The sequence below is a fragment of the Oryza sativa genome, chromosome 10, assembly GCF_034140825.1.
Source record: "Oryza sativa Japonica Group chromosome 10, ASM3414082v1".
NCBI lineage: Eukaryota > Viridiplantae > Streptophyta > Magnoliopsida > Poales > Poaceae > Oryza > Oryza sativa.
This window is the reverse complement of record NC_089044.1, coordinates 10685538-10706752: the sequence shown is the minus strand read 5'-3', so window position 1 is coordinate 10706752 and position 21215 is coordinate 10685538. Positions and strand designations below refer to the sequence as shown.

The following is a 21215-nucleotide window of genomic DNA, read 5'->3' as shown; positions in this document are numbered from 1 at the left end:
AACATTTTTTAAATAACTATATTTTAAGACCAAAAATATATTGCATCTCTTTTCCATGCGGTCTGTCCGGACCGGGTCGACAATGAAATAACATATGATTTTTTTTGTCGTGCTAACATTTTTAATTAACTATATTTTAACACCTAAAATATATTATGCCACTTTTTCATGCAGTCTATCCAGACCAGGTCGACAATGGAAAAACAAGTGTCTTTTCAGTCGTTCTAATATAAATTAAATAACTACTATTTTAAGACAAAAATATGTTACGTCCGAATTTCATCCCGTCTGTTCGGACTGGGTCAACAACGAAAAAACACGTGTTTTTTTTGGTCGTTCTATGATAAATTAACTAACTACTATTTTAACACAAATTTTACGTCCAGATTTCATACGGTCTGTCCGGCCGGGTCAACAACGAAAAAACATGTGGTTTTTTGTTGTCCTAAAATATTAAATCACTGTTATTTAGTTATATATATTTTTTCATGCGGTCTGTCCGGACCGGGTCGACAACGAAAAACACGTGTTTTTTTATCGTGCTAACATTTTTTAAATAACTATATTTTAGGACCAAAAATATATTACATGTCTTTTTCATGCGGTCTGTCCGGACCGGATTGGCAATGGAAAAACACGTGTCTTTTCGGTCATGCTTAGATAAATTAAACAACTAACCAAAATATGTTACGTCCGAATTTCATCCAGTTGTAGGGCATGGATGACGTAGGGCATGCGGCGGGCCGGAGACGCCCCCAGCCGATGTGCTGGGTGACCGGGGCACTGCAATTGATGCGGGTTATACCTCCCGACACCGGCTGTCCACTTCGCTCTGCTCCACCCCGCGCGGTTGGCGGCAATGTTTCCAAGCCCCGGAATCTCTGCCTCCCTCTGCACATCTTACTACCTCTCTGAGTCGCCAAATTGCAATGGAGGCTAATTCCCTTCCAGTACTACAATACTTACCAATTTGATGTGTTCTATTTTCAGGTTTGGAGTCAGATGCACTGACCGTCCATAGCTGAAGGAGCCTGGTCTACGTACGGCTAGGCTTCACACAACTGTAAGCAATACAATATGTGATCTAGTTTTACCTTGCAGCCAATTAAATTTTGTTATTTCTACCCATTACTTGTTTCAAATTGTTGGCCTATAAAATGGACAAATGAATTAGTGAGTATGACAAACAGATCCATATTATAGCATTACTTTTGGGACAGCAGTACTCTGTTGTTCTTCAAAAACAAATCCAAAATGGCTCAGGGTATAATCAATTCTGAAATTATTCTGTCTGAAACTATGTACAGCACAGTCCTACTTCTGAAATGAGAATGATATACTTTCGACGCCATAAATGACAGATAGGTTTTTTTGGGTGCAAGAGATATGGCAAGGAGTAGAAGAAGGCGTATTGTTCAGAGCAATGAGGAATATTTGTCAGAGGAACAGACTGAAGAAGAAAATACCCTTCCATAGCTTGCCACACCATCTGAACAAGAAACTGTATGTGATGATTTTGGAGAAGGCAATGAAGACACTGATGACGATTTTGATATCAATGATGGAGAAAGCAATGAAGACACTAATGACGATGTTGATATTGATGATGAAAGCAATGAAGATACTGATGTTGATATTAATGTTCGAGGTAACTGCTAAGTTTAACAGTCCTAATGGTAAGAAATAATGACATTATTACTCGTATCCCTGATTACTAAGGATCACTTTTGTCTTTGCAATTTAACACCGAACAGTTGAAAATGGAGCACCTGAAACACGTGGCAAGACAAAACTGAAAGATGTTTGGAACCTTTCGACAAAACTGAAAGATGTTTGGAACCTTCCGAAAGGGCTTAGAATTGTGGTTCAATGCAATGATCTCAATCAGGCGGTAGGGGAAGAAGCTGGAATTTTGGGTAAATTTCTTGGAATGGTAGCTAGGAATGGTAGTCTGTGTAGCTTAGGCTACACAGACTGGAGATATGTAATAGGAAAGAGAGAGAAAAATACAAATGAACTAAAAGTTAAAAAGGACATACTTAAGCAAGTAAGGTAATTCCTTTTCAGATCAACATTTTTGCTAACTTCTTGTATTATGTTATGCATATCCCCATATGGCCATATGAGTTTCTGTGTTGCTATATGTAGATGAGATTCCTTTATGCTCCTCGGATGGAAGAGTTCATATTAAAAAAAATTGTAGAAAGATGGTGGCAATATAAAGCAAAACTAAAAGATTTGTATTTTGATGTGAATGAGACTAAGGAAGCTAATTGCAACAATGTCCTAGAAGGTGTGCTTTCTGACCAGTGGATTGCTCTTGTCAATCATTGGATGAACGAGAAATCGAAGGTACATGTACCATATTCATTTCTGTAATGGTCTTACAAATTAGAACTCTGTACTAAACAAAACAATGCAATATTCTTTTTTGATTGCTAACTCTACGAGACCATAACAGAGAATAAGTGAGCAGAATAAGAAAAACTGCCAAAAGAAGAAGGCAATTCACACAGCAGGGACAAAGAGTTTTGCTCACACAAGAGAAGAGATGGTAAAACATGTCTTGAATAGTATTCATCTATTTCCATTTCAAGCATGTATAGCTACTGTTAAGACTTTACTGATTTGGTCATGTGTTCCATAGAGACAAAAAGATCCTGCAAAGAAGAAACCACATAGAGCTGTTGTTTATGTCCACACACACAAGCGCAAAAGTGACAAGAATATAAATGGGCATGTGGTATACTATTAACACTCAACCATAGATATTTTTCAGTTATTCTCATATGTTGTTTTATTCGTATTAATTTTTCATATGTTTAGGATAATTTGAAGAGACTTATAGCTGAACAACTAGCTTTAGCGGATGCTAGTAAAGGAAAGACTGCTTGGAAAGGAGATGCATTGAACCAAATACTAGGAGATGACAAGCCTGGGCGTGTGCATGGTCTTGGACTAGTTCCAAAGCCTAAACAAGTGCTTGATGTGCCAACTTCCCGACGTTTGCAGAATATAAATCTTACTACAGTGGAGGATAACTCCAGTGAAGATGTAATGGCTATTAGACCGCAGATGGAAAAGTTAGAACGCCATGTTGAGAATAATGATGCTGAACTTTTACAATTAAAAGAGAAGGCAACCAAGTTGGAAAAGGCACAAAAGAATCAGGTGAATTTAAGGGAGTTGAGTCCTAAAAAAATTATATGAGCTTGTGTGTGACCCAATGAATGCATCTAACTTACCTAATTGAAGTAACAGGGAGGTTTAGATGGAGCGTCAACAAACAAAAAAGCTATTTGTGATGACGTACCTAATTCAAAAAGGAGGGTATGTATCTTTATGGAAGAAATATCATAACATTTTCTGCATTATCTCATAAACTGTGGTATAGATCTCTGTTCATTTTCTGTTATGGACAGAGAGTGTATGGTGACAACCCCTCGCAAGAAATTTGTATGTTTGAGGAGGGAAACATTATGGATCAGCAGGACAACAGTTTGATGGTAATGTGATATAGCACCATCTTATAACTGGGAATAGCTGTGTTTTTTTACTTGGGAATAGCATTTATTTTCTCTCTTTTACAATAGAATACACAAAGCCATGTGCACGATGAGAATTTGCAACCACCAACCAAGCATTCTACTGTTTACAAGGTCCTTGCCTTTGCATTTAAAATATTATTATATATATATATTCACTATTATTTACATAGCATTCATTATAATCATATGCCTTCTTTTACTCTAGAATACACAGTCTTTGGGCCAGAATCACAGTGGGAAGCAAAGGAAGATTACTTCCTGTGCAAACAAGGTTAATTTCACTTTTTTATTAATTGGAGTGCATGATGTCAGAGTAAACAAATAATTGGAACATTATAGTTTGTGCCAATTTTATGAGCTATTCCATTGCAGCGCAAAGGAAATTTGGACCAGAATGAGCTTATGCAACCAGGGAAGAGTATTTCTAGTGCATACAAGGTAAGTTGATTAAGTTCTCTCTTTATCCTTTCAAACTCAATGCCATAGTCAATAAGTGTTTGAAAGTAGCTTAATTTCGATATATAAATGTATATATAGATTTGTAAAATTTATTTGTTACCTTCCACTGTAGAACAATAAACCTAACAACCAGGACAACTATATGGTGAATGCACACAAAGTTACAAGTACACACAAGGTTATTTTTTCATCACTTTAAGTCACCATGTCTACAGATATAAGCTCTTTGAAACTATAACACACATGTGTATTGCAGAACAAAGAGAACCTTACCCGCAAGCTTGTTAGACCAAGCCTAAACAAGTATAGTACTGCTTCTAAGGTTAGTCTAATTGTTTCAAGTTCAAAATGCTATTTCTATTTATTGAACACTACACAACAACTAAAATAGCACACACAGCATGTTGGTTTTTACTGTAAATTCTCTCTATTTTTTCAGAAACGACAATGCAACACAATGGACTTTTTAACTGACAATTCAACAGTGGTAAACCTTGCTAACATTTTAGTCTAAATAGTTTAATAAAATCTGGTCTTAATGTCCTTTTATTTTCCACTGTGATAGAAAGTGTATGGTGACGGTCCCTTGCAAGAAATTTGTCATGTTGAGCAGGAAAACATTGTGATGGTAATATACATAAATTTCATTGTTTTATACATGGGAATAGTTGCACTATTTTGTAACTGGGAATATATGCTCTCTTTGACAACAGAATTCACAAAGCCATGTTCAAGATGAGGATAAGACACCACCAACCAAGCATGCTACTGCACACAAGGTCCTTGTCTTTCAATTTATATTTTTATTCTGAACTCACCATGGTTGCATCCTATTATATGGTTATCATGGATACATAGCATTATATTATTTGGTACTGTTTGTAACTAACTATGAATGTTTACTATAGTTCATGACAATGTGATGTATTCTTTTATTCTAGAACAAACGAACCTTTGGCCTAAATGACCATGGGAAACAGATGGAGATTATTTGTGCCAAGATTAGTTTTCACTTCTTATTTAGTTCAAAAATTATTTGATAGAAAAGTTTGAAAGTAAAATTTCTTAATATATATAATTTTAGCACTGATTTGTTGCCCTCCCCTATAGAACAAGAAACCTGACAATCAGGAAAGCCATATGGTACATGCACATAAAGTTGGTGGTGCATACAAGGTTGTTTTTTTATTCACCATGTTTACAAATATCAGTCCATTCAAACTATAACATGCATGATTCACTAGTATTATGATTCAATTGGAGAACAATAATTGGCTCTGTTTGGTCTTTCTTTCTTTCTATCTTGTGGTTAAATTGCAAACCATGATCCAAATTTTTTTTATAGAAACAACAGTGCAACAAAATGGACTTTATCACTGACAATTCAATGGAGGTATTTTACTGTGAAATTATTTATGATACTTGAATTTCTTAAAGTACATTGATAATATTGATGGATGTATTTATGCACTTCAGGTTGGAACTAAAGTATTCTTAAAAAGTTGGAAAAATCGGAATACAAACGTGGCTCTTGCCACTATTGTAAGCTGTGATCCAACACACAGAGTTGGAGGTGTTGAGCTAGGAAATGAACTTTTAATGGTTCATGTCGATCTTGCATTGGCAAAATCCGAAGATTTGATTAGGCCATACAAAGGCTACAAAATTGTTGGTCATGTTGTAGGACTTGAAATTGCGTAGCCTGCAATTTTTGTATGTTCCTATCTCTTACTTCTTTCTTCGGAGATGTGCTTTTCGTCTTCATAATGGTATATTAATGCTTATATATTTTTTCTATTATAGGTTGACAAGATAAATGGGTGAAGATGTGGGGGAAATTTCGTGACTGCCAGTACGCAACTAGGTCACCTGTACATATCACGGAATGATGATGGCTGCAAGGTGGAGAATGGGGGCAACAAGATGTGTTTTTTTTATATACTTTAGATTCTATTTTCTGCATTAATGTTCTGAACAAAGGTTTAATGCCATGAATTATACTGATGATTGTCTATGTAATGCAAAATACTATATTTAATATATAATCGATTATCATGATTGATTGGACTATTGTCACTTGTGCATGCTTTGAGTTCATGGGTCTCTTGCCTGACAAAATAATTGGTCAAAGGCCACCTACAGTGGATAGCTCAAATTACAATATTTGTACATGTTGCAGCAACTTGATTATATCCATTGCTAAGATTATATAAAACTGTTCATCTCTCAAGGGAACAACATATATAAGTATTGCTGAAACCTATTAAAATTGTTGCTAAGTAGCAACGCTTATTTCCACTTGTTATCAACGGTTGTCTATGTGTTGTAATTGATCCTAGCAACGGCAGCATAGGCAACGCATATTAAATACGTTGGTGCAGACCCTAGCAATACTTATAGAGACTTTTAGCAATACATATATGTATTACTAAAGGGGGTTCCTCTTGTAGTGCGGGCATCTCGTTTGTTTCTGTCAGCAAGAGTAGTGATGATCAGTGGACGGTGCGTAGGAAGGCTCTTCCGTTTCTTGAATGGAATATGTGTTTGCCAAGTCCAGTTGCATGTTTGGTGGATGCAAAGTGGATTCTGCATTAGTACACTTTGAGAGTTCCATCTGTTTCCATGCATCGATCGTCAGCAAGAAATGCATTAAACTAATTACGCGGATCTACAACTAACAGCATGCATGATTATATAGTGTGCTTGCTTACCATTACCAAGTGAAGAGAACTTGATACAACACTACACACATATAGCTACAACCCATTAAAACTTAACATGCAAACAAGCCTCATCATTATTCAATAAAAAATATATCTTAAAACTCATACAAACATCTCATATCATTTATAATTTATTATAATCACTACTTTATTTTTATATTTTTTTTCATATTTATTCATCTATATAGGTCGTAGTAAAGCTCGAGACATTCTCTATTCAGAATAATATTTGCAACATCTTCCATGCTAGGTGATGATTCTGGGTGAGTACCAACACCAACCCAAAAAATACAACCATGTGGGCCCAGCATACCATCTAAGTCCCACACTCTATTTCTCTTTCATATATCTCTCTCTCCTGAAGTATATTTACTTTCATGAGCACCTTTATTTATTGTTATGTTTATTTCAATAGTGGATCACATGTCTTATATGTCTTATGGAGATGTGTACATACACATTATACGAGTTAGGACAAACATGACTTATGTTTTATTTCCATCTCTCCAGATGTTGCTAAATTAGTCTATAAATTTAGTTAAATATATATAAAGAAGTTTGACTTATATTAGGACAAATCAGAGATGTTTTATAATATGTAATCACAGACAGTTCTAAGACCCATCTCTAAGGTATTACCATTGCCCTAGACAGGTTACTAACCATGTCTATGAGATAGTGGTGATCAATAGAGACGGCCAAAACCGTCTTTATATTTATTTTTTCATATTTTGTAGAAGAAACAATATTTAAGCATGCGAGACCTTTTAATTATCTCTAGGGGTGAAATTATTTGACAAGGCGACAAAACACAATTGTGCCACCTATACAGACTGTTTTGGGGAATATCAGATATATACGTCACATTTCATTTATAGCTCTTGACTGTCCTAAAAAGGAATATTTCATCATAAATTTCTCTTATATAATTTCGCTTATATGGTTATGAAATCATAGTAATAACTAAGAAGAATTATATTATCATTCTTTTATGGAAAAATCTAGATTTATTGGATTAATCGTTAGTCAAAGATCAAAATGTTTTTAATGGAGTCAAAGCTCAAAATTAGACAATCATATACTATATATACGCCTATATTTCTAGATGTTCCAAAGGAGACACCTGACTTCTTTCGGTTAAATTTGGGAAATATATCAACACTAGGCTATGCTTGTTTAACATTTTGCATGACACAAGAACCTAAAAGTTGCCGCCACTTAATTAGCCAAAGCAAAAGGTAGGATATGTTTATGAATAATTAAAAAACCAACATGTACAGGGGATAAGTGTGCATGAATGCGTACGTGATAACGCATTATTTTTGCACGAATATAAATCGCTAGCTAGCCCTATACTGGGACTTTCGAATGCATTAGGAATATATTTGAAGCTAGAGAGAGCACATGCCGCCGTCAGCAGGCTTGGCCACTGAGAGCTTGCCGGCGGCGACATGCCCGGCCAAGAAGGATGCCTATGCCGCGGCGGCGTCGCCGGAGTCCGAGACGAAGCTGGCCGCCGGCGACGAGAGGGCGCCGCTCGTCCGGACGACTCGCATCTCGACAACTACCATCAAGTTATACAGGTGAGGGTATATATACATATATGAGTGTACCATCAAGTTGTAGGTGCCTTAAATTTGTAGTAGTGCACCTACGACACACGAATGTTGTGTTTCAGATCATCATGTTTATGGTGAACCAAAAACTTATACATATTTATACAACTTAATTATATCTTAGCAAAGTGCTACGAAAACCAACAAATAATTAAAGTGGTTGTTTTCGGTTCATGAACTTTGGCCTCGTCTAAAAAGAAGTCCTTTAAAAAACTAGAGAAATTATGTTCGTCGTTGGCTGTTTTGAGTATGATTTTGTGTGATGTGGCGTTTGTGGTGATTTCGACACTATTAACATATATATTGATCCAATCTTTGAAGGTGCTCGTAGAGTTAGATATGTGTCGTGTGTATGTATATGTTTATAAGGGTTATTATATATGTATCTATATAACCTATAGAATTGATCTCTTAGTGTTATTATTACAATTTTCCTCTCATGTGGTGCTTCCACATCACCTTAATTATATATCTATGTCCATTAGATCCAAACTTAACGTATAACAAATCATCCCAAAGTCACTCTACTATTGACCATTGGATTTATTTTGGTTGGCTCAAATTTCTCTTAGTGATACATGACTCATCCCGTACATTTATTTCTCCCCATTATGCACAACCATGCAACCCTCAATTAACCAAGCAAACAATAGACTACCAAATGCCATGCATGAAGCTAAACGGTATGGTACCAAATCATATTCTTTTTAATTTTGTGTACATATATTCTTAATTAATGAACATATATCATATATAGACTAGCATATACATTTATGGTTGTCTCTAAATTATATTAAAGAAAAATGAACTATGCCTATATAGGGCATGTCTGTTTCGATCACAAGACAAGACAGTTCAATAATCGATTATTCACGCTATCAACATATATACTATCATAATATCATCTTTGTTTTTCTATATGTCAAGTTTTTTTTATAAATTATAATCTTGTGTATTTCTATTTTGACTTAAGTTATAGCTAGCATTTTTATATATACCCAATGCCTTCTAAATTTCTTATCATGAAATTTGCAAACAAAAGTTTTATACCAATTCCCGCAGCAGCGTGGGGGAATCATCTAGTTTATATGAGTGTCTTCATCACGATTGTGTTTCATTAATAAAAATTCATAGGCCCGTTTGCTCAAGCTTTTTGGTTGAGCTGATCAATGAAATGGAAAAAAGTCATTAGCATATAATTAATTAAATATTTTTTAAATGATTTTTTATTTTCTAAGAACTTTTATATGGAAAGTTTTTTAATGCATTATTTAGCTGCTTGTTGGCATGTTGACTATCCTGAGTCATCCATGGACCAGCCTCACCGTTATTAAGGCCCACTTGTCACCACCTCTTTCTCCCCCCTCTCTTTGTCTCTCGTTCACGCATGCTGAGGATTTGATGAGGGTGGTCGGCGAGGCCAAAACGTTAGTGGTAGTAGTGATGGAACTCTTGGGACGCGCCAATACTAGAGGTGTGCTTCTGGAGAGGGAGTGGGTGGATGAGGCACTAGAGGACGAGAGGAGGAAGGGGCCAGAGAGAGCGGGTGTACTAGGAGGACCTCATCCTCAAGGACATTGCAGTCGTCGCCTCCTCCTCACTTACTTACAGCTTTCATGTTCGGTTCAGAGAGCACTTTTTTAGTTGAGAATAAATCATTCCCTTTTATGTGAATTCCCCAGCGGCGAATTAACAATTTGTGAGGCCCTATCTATTCAATCTCTCGAGCCCCAAGAAAACCCCCCTCTCCCTCAGACTCAATCTCTCTTTTGCAGTAGATGCCGAACCTGCTACTCAGTGGGCGGGCGCAGCAACTACATGGACCCCTTTATTTATGTTGTTGCCAATGCTTTCCTGGGCCGAGCCGGAATTCTTTATTAGAACGTCGGCAGGCAAAGTCTGAAGGAAGGCAGCTATCCCCTTGGCCTTCTTCCTTTTCGATGAAAAACAAATCAACATCTCAATATCTCTAAAAGTCCCCTTCATCGAGCCGGAAAATCTCCCACCCACCCCCACCCCCTTCGTCGAGCCTTTCCTTTAGTGGTAAGGGATATGCACTTTATCTGAACGTTGGCAGGCATTCCGGAATTCTCCTTTTTGGGCCCCGGGTGAACATAGGCTCAAACATGATTGGAGAGGTCCTAGCTACACCATGCGTTCAATAAAAAAAAGCCTTTGGGAAGCTGCAGGGATTACAAAAAGAGGGTGCTTTCCTATGTTGCACTGAAAAAGGACAAAGGAGAAGACACTCTTCGACTTTATTTCTTCCTCCCGCGCCCGCCTAAGCCTGGCTCGGCCCACGTTAGAGGGGAATATTAGCAAAGCGGAAAAAGACAGAGGGAGAGGGAGCTGCATCTTATTCTCTTCGCGAGAACTTCAGGATCGAAGAAGCATTCGGAAGGGGCGAGGCCTTCATTTCGTTGGCAGAAGCAGAAACGATCCAATCCATTTGGGGCTTCGGGGAACCCAAAAACGAACTCTGTTTACTTTTTTCATAGATAGATGATATATATAGGAATACTATATACATCCCTTTACTTTAGATTTAGATGTCTATGTATCTATTTTTTAATCATCTCCCGATTATCTTTTTTTTTCTAGTTCGTACTGCTCTTTCTCTCTAAATTGCATCAAAGAAAATAGAGAGAGAGAGAGAGAGCAGATAGATCCTATCCCCTATAACGAATACTCATTTCTATCTATTGATAGAAAAGAAAGATCTTCGTCACGGACATTGCCTTTGTTCTATTTTTTTTTTAGATTTGAGGAATTCCTCATATCCAAGGCAGCTCCCCACAAACACCCTACCCATACGACTATGCCCTCTCTTGAATCGAGAGTAGATTGGGCTTCATAGCTACTTTCATTCTAAAGACGAATATTAGTCAATACGCAGGCTTCTTCTTCTTCTTCTGCAACCATCCTCGTCCTCCCGCGGCCACAAACGTTGAAAACTATTGTTGCCGCCATTGATGCCATCCCATGCTCCACCCTCGTCGATCTCTCTGTAGTGAGTTTTCTCGTAAAACCTACTGTGTCACAACTTGTTCCTCCTAGCTTGTGTCCGTTACCCTCCATAATGGCGGTGATCAATGTAGTGGTTCACCATGAACTTGAGCTTCCTCTCATGTACAACTGTTTGCTTCTTACCGTCGCGTTTTGCACCAACAAGAGCACCTCCACAATCACTGTCTTCCCTGTTGGATTCATGCGGCCACAATCTACTTCCACGACATTTTGCCCTCACTGGATTCAATCGAGTCACCATCGCGCTATACGCCTGCCCGACACCATCATCTAATTCGCTGCCACCGGCCACCCCTCTCTCTCTACCACAGTGCAGGTGCCCTCCTTTCCCCCGCCGCTCACCGACCGAATGACAGAGTTAAGCCTAAACAACTTGTTGCTGTTGATTCCCTCACCTCGATGATGTGTTCTTGTTGCACGCAAAGTGTTTCTAGACATGCTTGACAGAGAAAAAAAAAGAAGAATGGATCCCCTATGTTACTAACATGTGGGACCCACTGTATTCTTTGCTTTTTTTTTCTAATTATAATGTCATGCAAGTTAAAATGTCTCAGGGAGGCAAAGTGCACTGCTATTAAAAATTGATGGCAACTCCAATTCTGGGAGTTTTGACAAATGTTGGATCCTTGCATTTCAGATCAATGAGCGGGTCACTGACGGACTAAGGGCAACCACAGTGTACATGAAAACTAATCTTATCAAATAAAGTAGTAATTTTTGTTATACTTTTATACATTGGGAGATGAGCTAAGAAGAGAATAGTGCTAAGGGTAACCTTAAGCTTAAAGCTAGACCATAAGAATTAAAAAAAAATAAGGCTTTGTAGCATGCATGTACACTTCAATTCTGAGTGGATGAAGGTTTTTTTTTCTTAGTGGGCCCATCTTATAGTTATGAAGAGACCATATACATTGTAATATGCATTATAAACTAAAGAATATAGAAACGTGGGTTTCATCTTGTTGCTCTATTAAATATAAAGCATTGAGGATGCCCTAAGGCTATGTTTCATACTTCTATTTCCCAACTCCTACTCTCTTTTTCTTGAGCAAACTCTTTTCGAATTTTTGAATTGTTAAATTGTGCTTCTTTTATAAAAGTTTTCAATACGATTGTCTATTTAACAAATAATTTTAATCTATTATTTTTAAAAAAATAAACTAATATTTAATTAATCATAGTCTAATTAGCTACTCCCTCCGTTTTACAATGTAAGTCTTTCTAGCATTGCCCACATATATATAGATATTAATAAATCTACACACATACATATGTCTAGATTCATTAACATTTAAATGAATATGGACAATGATAAAAAGTTTTACATTGTGAAACGGAGGAAGTACATCGTTTTCATGCAGAAGAAATGATCAGTTCCGAACTTGGAGTACGAACTCACCGTAATCACATCTATTGACAATGCACTTGTAGGCTCACCATCTTTGTTCGCATCGCCATCTTCGTGCTCTTCTTCAAGTGGAGAATCACCTACGCTGCTCGCGCCATCAGCTCCACCGACGCCGGCGGCATCGGCATGAGCAAGGCGGCGACATTTTGGACGGCGTCCATCGCCGGCGAGCTCTGGTTCGCGTTCATGTGGGTGCTCGACCAGCTGCCCAAGACGATGCCCGTCCGGCGCGCCGTCGACGTCACGGAGCTGAACGACGACACGCTGCTCCCGGCGATGGACGTGTTCGTCACCACCGCCGACCCCGACAAGGAGCCGCCGCTCGCCACGGCGAACACCGTGCTGTCCATCCTCGCCGCGGGCTACCCCGCCGGCAAGGTGACGTGCTACGTCTCCGACGACGCCGGCGCGGAGGTGACACGCGGGGCGGTCGTGGAGGCGGCCCGGTTCGCGGCGCTGTGGGTGCCCTTCTGCCGGAAGCACGGCGTCGAGCCGAGGAACCCGGAGGCGTACTTCAACGGCGGCGAGGGTGGCGGTGGTGGCGGCAAGGCGAGGGTGGTGGCGAGGGGGAGCTACAAGGGGAGGGCGTGGCCGGAGCTGGTGCGCGACAGGAGGCGGGTGCGCCGCGAGTACGAGGAGATGCGGCTGCGGATCGACGCGCTGCAGGCCGCCGACGCGCGCCGCCGGCGCTGCGGCGCGGCCGATGACCACGCCGGAGTTGTGCAGGTACTGATCGATTCTGCTGGGAGCGCGCCACAGCTCGGCGTCGCGGACGGGAGCAAGCTCATCGACCTCGCCTCCGTCGACGTGCGCCTCCCGGCGCTTGTGTACGTGTGCCGCGAGAAGCGCCGCGGCCGCGCACACCACCGGAAGGCCGGCGCCATGAACGCGCTGCTGCGCGCATCCGCCGTGCTCTCGAACGCGCCCTTCATCCTCAACCTCGACTGCGACCACTATGTCAACAACTCGCAGGCCCTCCGCGCCGGCATTTGCTTCATGATCGAACGCCGCGGCGGCGGCGCCGAAGACGCCGGCGATGTCGCGTTCGTCCAGTTCCCGCAGCGGTTCGACGGCGTCGATCCCGGCGACCGCTACGCCAACCACAACCGCGTCTTCTTCGACTGTACCGAGCTTGGCCTCGACGGCCTCCAGGGCCCCATCTACGTCGGCACCGGCTGCTTGTTCCGCCGCGTCGCGCTCTACGGCGTCGACCCACCGCGCTGGAGATCGCCCGGCGGCGGTGTCGCCGCGGACCCTGCCAAGTTCGGCGAGTCGGCGCCGTTCCTAGCCTCCGTTCGGGCGGAGCAGAGTCACAGTCGCGACGACGGCGACGCCATTGCCGAGGCGAGTGCGCTCGTGTCGTGCGCGTACGAGGACGGGACGGCGTGGGGCAGGGACGTCGGCTGGGTGTACGGCACCGTGACGGAGGACGTGGCCACGGGCTTCTGCATGCACCGGCGAGGGTGGCGCTCCGCCTACTACGCCGCCGCGCCCGACGCGTTCCGCGGCACGGCGCCGATCAACCTCGCCGACCGCCTCCACCAGGTGCTCCGCTGGGCGGCGGGCTCCCTCGAGATCTTCTTCTCCCGCAACAACGCACTCCTCGCCGGCGGCCGCCGCCGCCTCCACCCGCTGCAGCGCGCCGCCTACCTCAACACGACGGTGTACCCGTTCACGTCGCTCTTCCTCATGGCCTACTGCCTCTTCCCGGCGATCCCGCTCATCGCCGGCGGCGGCGGCTGGAACGCCGCGCCGACACCGACGTACGTCGCGTTCCTGGCGGCGCTGATGGTGACGCTCGCGGCGGTGGCCGTGCTGGAGACGAGGTGGTCGGGGATCGCGCTGGGTGAGTGGTGGCGGAACGAGCAGTTCTGGATGGTGTCCGCGACGAGCGCGTACCTCGCCGCGGTGGCGCAGGTGGCGCTCAAGGTCGCGACGGGGAAGGAAATATCGTTCAAGCTGACCTCGAAGCATCTCGCGTCGTCGGCGACGCCGGTCGCCGGTAAGGATAGGCAGTACGCGGAGCTGTACGCCGTGAGGTGGACGGCGCTGATGGCGCCGACGGCGGCGGCTCTGGCAGTGAACGTGGCGTCGATGGCGGCGGCGGGTGGTGGTGGCCGGTGGTGGTGGTGGGACGCTCCGTCGGCGGCGGCGGCGGCGGCGGCGGCACTCCCGGTGGCGTTCAACGTGTGGGTGGTGGTGCATCTCTACCCGTTCGCGCTCGGGCTGATGGGTCGCCGGAGCAAGGCGGTGCGCCCCATTCTGTTCCTGTTCGCCGTCGTCGCCTACCTCGCCGTCCGCTTCCTTTGTCTCTTGTTACAATTCCATACGGCTTAAAGGCATTCTTAATTTCGACCCTACAATTACAGAATTACTACTTTTCACTCACTAGGAATTAAGCTGGAATTCACGAAGCTAAATGGTATAGATATTTGGGGTGTTACACTTTTAACCCATGTTGCTCATTGTTTCTTTTCTCTATGGTGTTACAAGATGTTACGAGCAAGTTTAATAGTATAGCAAACTACTAGCTTCAATTTATTTATAGTCAATTTAATAGCTCATTCATATAATAGTTACATACTACATTATTAATATATGGTCCCACATGTCATACACGCACAGTGTTTTAGAGTCCGTGCTACAGCTGGCTACAAATCTGTAGCCCGCTCCTCTTCCCTCTCCTTATTTATCTTCTTAAAATACCTGCTCTTAACTAGCCTATGTCGTCGAGCCTTGAAAAAGAGAAATTATTTTCTGAAGGCTCTTTACCACACGATATGCACCAATGTTTACTACCTACTTTGTGAATAAGGGTGGGCCCTACGTCAGTGGGTATTAGTTATTGTTGTAGCCATAATGGTGAAATAACAAAAGTAGGTAGTAAGCTGGACCCCACAATCACTAGTCATGAGAGAAAGATGAGAGAAATCATTTGTTTATTCCTCATGACTAGGTAGTAAGCATATTACCTGATATTAGCTACTTACTACTCCCATAATGTATACAACCTGGTAGTAGGAGTAGTATTTTATTTCTTACTATCCACTTTAGATGCACATTGTGAATGCCCCAAGGTTTGGACTTATAGCTATGTGCTCCAATCGTATTTCCATCTATATATGTCATTTCGCGAATCGCGAGGATCGATGATCCAACGGTGTTCAAGCTAGGTGCAGCTGTAACTAAGAGTCCTCTAGAAAAATAAGTGTGCATGAGCTTCGACATTAGTTGCTGGCTGCATGTTAGCGCGAACCACCACTAACAGAGAGTTTTGCGTACTAGTGCAAAGCTTATAGTAAGAGGATGGTGTATAAGTTTTGTTGTTAGAAACTACTACTCTTTCGTATGTTTTATGAAAAAAATACCCGTACGTTGTAACGGGTAAAGGCTATTTTAGTTTTATTATTGTTGTTATTGTTATTATACAGTTTAGATAGGGTGAAAATTACCGTGGAAATTTGTTTGGATATTACTTTTAGAAAATTATGATGCAATTAGGAGTCGGATATGGATTCTAATAACTCAAGTGGACGTCCTCCCGTTTATTAGATGTCAACTAGATGGTTACGAAAAATTTTCAAAAAAATTGACAAGATAGATCAATATGTAATATATCACTCCACAAACATTTAAGTTCAAATTCAACTTCTACAAGTTGTAACAAAAATAACAAATTTAATTGTAAATATACATATAGTAATTTGAGTTTTGTTTGTTATTTTTGTTACAATTTGTAGAAGTTGAATTTTAACTTGCATGTTTGTGGATTGATATATTATATATTGATCTATCTTGTTCATGTTTTTTTAAATTTTTTCATAACCATTTAGATGATATGCAATAAATAGCTGGACGTCCACTCGAGTTGTTAAAACAGTTTCCCGTTAGGTGTCTCCCTCTCATCTCAAGTTATCATGCGAGTTTTTTAAAAGTATTTCTTATACGACTCCTTCTGTATTTCTAAAAGAATCCCAAGTTAGCGTGAGAGTTTTTTTAAAAGAGATTTCTTATACGACTCCTTATGTATTTTTAAAAGCGAAAAAAATTAAAAACGGACTCAAACACGTATCTATATTTTCAAAAGCGAACGAACTTTGAAACCGACTCAAATACAATTGACCTACCAAAGTATTGGTAAAAACATCTTCAATTTTTATAATAGTAGAGATAAGTCGCTTTGGCTTTTTTACAATCAAACTTGTTTAAGTTTAACAAGTTTAGAGATAGAAAAACGTAATATTATTTTTAATAAAAATAAAAATGTTATCAAAATATATATTTGGTTTTACATATAATAACTAATCTGGTGTTATATATAGATGCTATAAATTTTCTATAACATTTTTTCCTAATCAATAAAAAAATCATCAACATCATCAACAAATTAATGTACTGACTTTCTCAAAAGAAATTAATCGTTAGTTCGTTACGTGGCGGTAAACTTTTTGATCAAGCAAACGTAGTGTTTTTTCTACTTCAAATCATTTTCTGAGAGAAATATTTTAGCTGCTAGTTCCAGGACGACGATGCCAAATGTGTCACAGATTACTCCTAATTAATGCTTGTAGCTTATGTGATATCCACATCTTTCGTGCCAACTGCCAGCCAAGGGATGACTATAATCTTGGAGATGGTAATTAAGAGCATATACAAATCACGACGAAACATTACGCACCACGAGTACACGATGTACCTTAGAGCTGCAAGATCTTCATCCATAATTAGTTGCTACGGTTGATGAGCTGACGTGCACCAAAGCCTCAAAAGTCATGGGCCACATGCACCAAAATGAATTTCCTCTCCTTAATTTCCTGTGAAAATAATAACTTAGTTCAAAAGCGAAAGTTCCATGGTAACTAATTTGTTTTCGATATAACCCTGTGATAACTATAATTTAAATTTAAATAGATACAATCTCCTATAATTTAAATTTAAATAGATACAATAATCTCCTCGCTCTTTTTTATCGAACATCTCCTCATTCGTTACCGAATGTCAAATTGCAAAACACCTTTTCTAAGCACAAACGGAATGCTATAGTTTTTTTATTCGATTACATAAAAATCCCAAATATGTATATTATATCCACACACCCACAAAGATAAATCCCTAGTCACCAAAGTACACTGTTATAGATCACTTGCAAATTATTCTAACATAGTCATGCAAATAAATTAGTGTCCATACACCAGAATATGTTCACTAGGAAATTGTGAACCTCCATATAAACTATAAAAGATTTATAATAAAGTAGAACCATCTTATCCCAACTAAAAATTTAGTTAGACTTTACCAGTATAGACATTGAGATAAACTAAATAGAGTTTCATTTTTTTTCAAAAGATTGAAGGAATCGTTATGATCCTCTAGATGTTGAATGCAATTTCTATTTCTCTCCCTCTCTCAAAGTTTCTCAACCTGAATAGACAATCCGCTGTTTTGCTTCACCAAACCGTTCTCCAAACGACCAAACCCATTTAGTAAAAAAAAAGAAAAAGCCATCCCCCATTGAGTTACTGACAGGTGGGGCCCACTCTCCACAATCCCACCTGTGGGCCCCACTGTCCAGCCACTGTAGTGACCAACTCTTCCTCATCCTCCCTTCCATGGGAAGCCAAAGAAGAGGAGAGAAGGAGAGAGAGAGAGAGAGAGACGCCGGCCGTACGCCCTCCTCCTCTAAATCTCCTCCGATTCGCACCTCGCCTCGGCGAGATCGGATGCCGCTGAGGAGGAGGAGGAGGCGCTACTAATCCTCTCCGCCCGCCGCGCCGAGGGGATCTTGGATCGACGAGGAGGGGGAGGGGAGCAGATGCGGGCGAGCCGGCCGGTGGTGCACCCGGTGGAGGCGCCGCCGCCGGCAGCTTTGGCGGTGGCGGCGGCGGCGGTGGCGGTGGAGGCCGGGGTTGGAGCAGGAGGTGGAGCGGCGGCGCATGGCGGGGAGAACGCGCAGCCACGAGGGGTGCGGATGAAGGACCCCCCCGGGGCGCCCGGGACGCCCGGCGGCCTCGGCCTCCGCCTCGTGCAGGCCTTCTTCGCCGCCGCCGCGCTCGCCGTCATGGCCTCCACCGACGACTTCCCCTCCGTCTCCGCCTTCTGGTGCGCCCGCTCGAGCTTCCTTGGATTCTGTTTACCCCCCTTTGTCTGGTCCCCCTCTCCTACCAAATCTTTGCCCTTTTAGGATTGAAATTGGTGTGTGTTGTTAGTTTGGTCTTTGGAACCGAAATGGTAGTACTACTAATTTAGCATGTTCTTGGCTAGGCGGATCCCTCGAATCACGCGGCTCAATTAGTCCAACAAATTTAGTCGCCTACTTTGCACTTAATTTGTTCTGTTCAGTTACATCCTGGTCTTATATATATATTACGGAGTACTTACGAAACATGAGAACAAAACATGTTTATATGAAGAAATGGAACTTAAGAATACCGTTTGTAAGTTCTACCACAACCCACTGCTTAGGTCAAACTACCTCAGCTGAATGCACACAAAGATATGTTGGTTCTGATTTTTTTTTGTTTATCTTGCCTATCGATCAACTTTAAGCGAGCCCCTTGTTGGCCGAGCAAATTAACATTTACTCTTGTAATAGCATTGTAGAATAGCTTTTTCTTAGAGCATCAATTCTAATGTGTAAGGTGCATTCATGTTATTCTGCTGCGCATTTGGGTGGCATATAATCGAGATATATGTGGTGACTGTCCAACTTTACGTCAACTAAACTACAACCATGCATGTTAGAGGTTAGTGGTTCAAGACAACAATTTTCGCCTTCAGTGGGCACTCAGGCACTGATTGGAGGCAGCGGAGATGATAAGAGGTTCAGGCCTGAGACTTGCCGTTAATCCCGTTATGCTTTAGTTAGAGGGAAAATGACAACTACATGAGAACAGGGATAATCTAAACAATCGCCAACTATTGGATAATCCAACTGATATGGCTCTTTAAATTTGTCACTAGCGACCAAAGTTTGACTCCTTGTCGATGCATGTTATGCCCAAAGTTAGACTCTTTGTCACCCCATGCTAGGTGCCTATGTTGTGGATTTTCTGTGGTATTCCCTTGTGGTTTTTGTTCCTGGCATGACAATCAACGATTTTTGTTGACTCTCTATTGATGATATTGGAATTAATTCTAGAAGAAACCATTATTGTTGCTTGATTACTTATGATTTATGTTGAGAAGTGTTATTTTTCCAGGAAAAAAGGGACAAAGTGTTGATATCTTTCTATGGGATTAAATGTTGTATGCCTTTTTTTACTTAATTTGGCAACCTGAAAGAGGAACTCAAAATTGTGCATGTTATTTCGCATTTATTTTTGCCTCCTTTCCAATTCAGTCAAGCCATTTTCCTTGATGCATTAACTTTAACTTCATCTTGTTTGCTGGTTGCATTTCGCTATTTAAATTGCGAACTCTGTTTAGCATCTTTGCTATCATAATTCATAATGTACTGATCATAATGAACTAATATAAAACCATTACATGCTTCTGAAGGGAGCATGTTGAAACTGTTTTTTAACATCAGGGGTCATGTTTAGTCTTAATAGTATGTTCATTTATCTTCATTGTGACATACTTCGGTACCATAAAGATCCAAAGCTTTCTTCAGTAAGTCACTAAATTTACTAATGTGGTTCTATTTTTGGTCCAGTTACCTTGTTGCAGCAGCCATCTTGCAATGCTTGTGGAGCCTTTCACTAGCCGTTGTTGATATTTATGCACTTCTTGTGAAGCGTTCTTTGCGGAATCCACAGGCTGTGTGTATATTTACCATCGGAGATGGGGTTAGTGTTTTATCTTTCTATAAATAAGGGGCCATTTTTGCTAAGATTCCTTTTTTACTTTTTGCATAAATAGAATACCTATTGAACAACGTTATTGATTTTTGTAGATCACAGGGACACTAACCCTAGGTGCAGCATGTGCATCAGCAGGCATCACCGTGCTCATTGGCAATGACCTGAACATATGCGCAAACAATCACTGTGCAAGTTTCGAAACTGCAACCGCGATGGCTTTCATCAGCTGGTTTGCACTTGCACCGTCCTGCGTCTTGAACTTCTGGTCGATGGCCTCCAGATGAGGACACAGCTTGTATTTAGACATAATTTTGGGCTGTTTGTCAGCCAGATCACTCGGTGCAACAGCCAGGAGAAAACGTAGTGCAGCTAATTATACTACGACCAAGTTGATGAATGCCTGTGTAATGAAATTTGGTGTCGAATTGTTTGTACAAAATAGGGGATAGTTTGTTCTGCAAGAGGGTGGTTGTGAAGCTCTGCAATTTTTTTTTTTTTGAAAACGGCATGTTTCTTGTAAGAAGCTTTTTGTGATCTGAAAACACAGAGCTCAACGTGCCGATTTGTTATGTCATTTTATTATTCTGATGTGATCTTCATTCCCGAGAAATATGCAGTTCACATTTTGCATC

General features: G+C 41.1%; 3 protein-coding genes and 1 long non-coding RNA gene across 4 annotated transcripts; all 4 read left to right on the top strand.

The window, feature by feature from the left end:
* The first annotated feature begins 1828 nt into the window (after positions 1 to 1828).
* On the top strand, positions 1829 to 5047 carry LOC9266911 (uncharacterized). Its single transcript, XM_066304529.1, has 15 exons — positions 1829 to 2352; positions 2462 to 2554; positions 2648 to 2743; positions 2827 to 3171; positions 3262 to 3330; positions 3423 to 3506; positions 3594 to 3659; positions 3754 to 3819; positions 3921 to 3986; positions 4120 to 4185; positions 4264 to 4329; positions 4447 to 4494; positions 4573 to 4635; positions 4721 to 4786; positions 4949 to 5047. Exons 1-15 carry the CDS (start codon positions 2149 to 2151, stop codon positions 5045 to 5047), a joined length of 1497 nt encoding a protein of 498 aa, XP_066160626.1. The 5' UTR covers positions 1829 to 2148.
* Positions 5048 to 5115: 68 nt separating this feature from the next.
* LOC136353477 (uncharacterized) lies at positions 5116 to 6077 on the top strand. Its single transcript, XR_010736838.1, has 4 exons — positions 5116 to 5183; positions 5353 to 5400; positions 5484 to 5720; positions 5811 to 6077. It is a non-coding gene; the product is annotated as an uncharacterized lncRNA (long non-coding RNA).
* Positions 6078 to 8096: 2019 nt separating this feature from the next.
* LOC4348365 (probable mixed-linked glucan synthase 7) lies at positions 8097 to 15316 on the top strand. Its single transcript, NM_001423932.1, is given in 2 exon segments — positions 8097 to 8313; positions 12805 to 15316. Coding segments are annotated over 2 exon segments (2493 nt in total). The 5' UTR covers positions 8097 to 8134; the 3' UTR covers positions 15119 to 15316.
* Positions 15317 to 18493: 3177 nt separating this feature from the next.
* On the top strand, positions 18494 to 21213 carry LOC4348363 (CASP-like protein 5A2). Its single transcript, NM_001423931.1, has 3 exons — positions 18494 to 18880; positions 20436 to 20568; positions 20676 to 21213. The coding sequence occupies exons 1-3, from the start codon at positions 18594 to 18596 to the stop codon at positions 20865 to 20867; spliced, it is 612 nt and encodes a 203-aa protein (NP_001410860.1). The 5' UTR covers positions 18494 to 18593; the 3' UTR covers positions 20868 to 21213.
* The last annotated feature ends 2 nt before the right edge of the window (positions 21214 to 21215 follow it).

Bases quoted from the DNA above. Each gene is read 5' to 3' on its own strand.
- LOC4348363 (NM_001423931.1), top strand. From the start codon at position 18,594: ATGCGGGCGAGCCGGCCGGTGGTGCACCCGGTGGAGGCGCCGCCGCCG. The intron at 18,881-20,435 runs GTGCGCCCGCTC...TTTTTGGTCCAG, and splicing joins CCCTCCGTCTCCGCCTTCTG to TTACCTTGTTGCAGCAGCCA. The intron at 20,569-20,675 runs GTTAGTGTTTTA...TGATTTTTGTAG, and splicing joins TATTTACCATCGGAGATGGG to ATCACAGGGACACTAACCCT.
- LOC9266911 (XM_066304529.1), top strand. From the start codon at position 2,149: ATGAGATTCCTTTATGCTCCTCGGATGGAAGAGTTCATATTAAAAAAA. The intron at 3,660-3,753 runs GTCCTTGCCTTT...CTTTTACTCTAG, and splicing joins AGCATTCTACTGTTTACAAG to AATACACAGTCTTTGGGCCA. The intron at 4,636-4,720 runs GTAATATACATA...CTTTGACAACAG, and splicing joins AGCAGGAAAACATTGTGATG to AATTCACAAAGCCATGTTCA.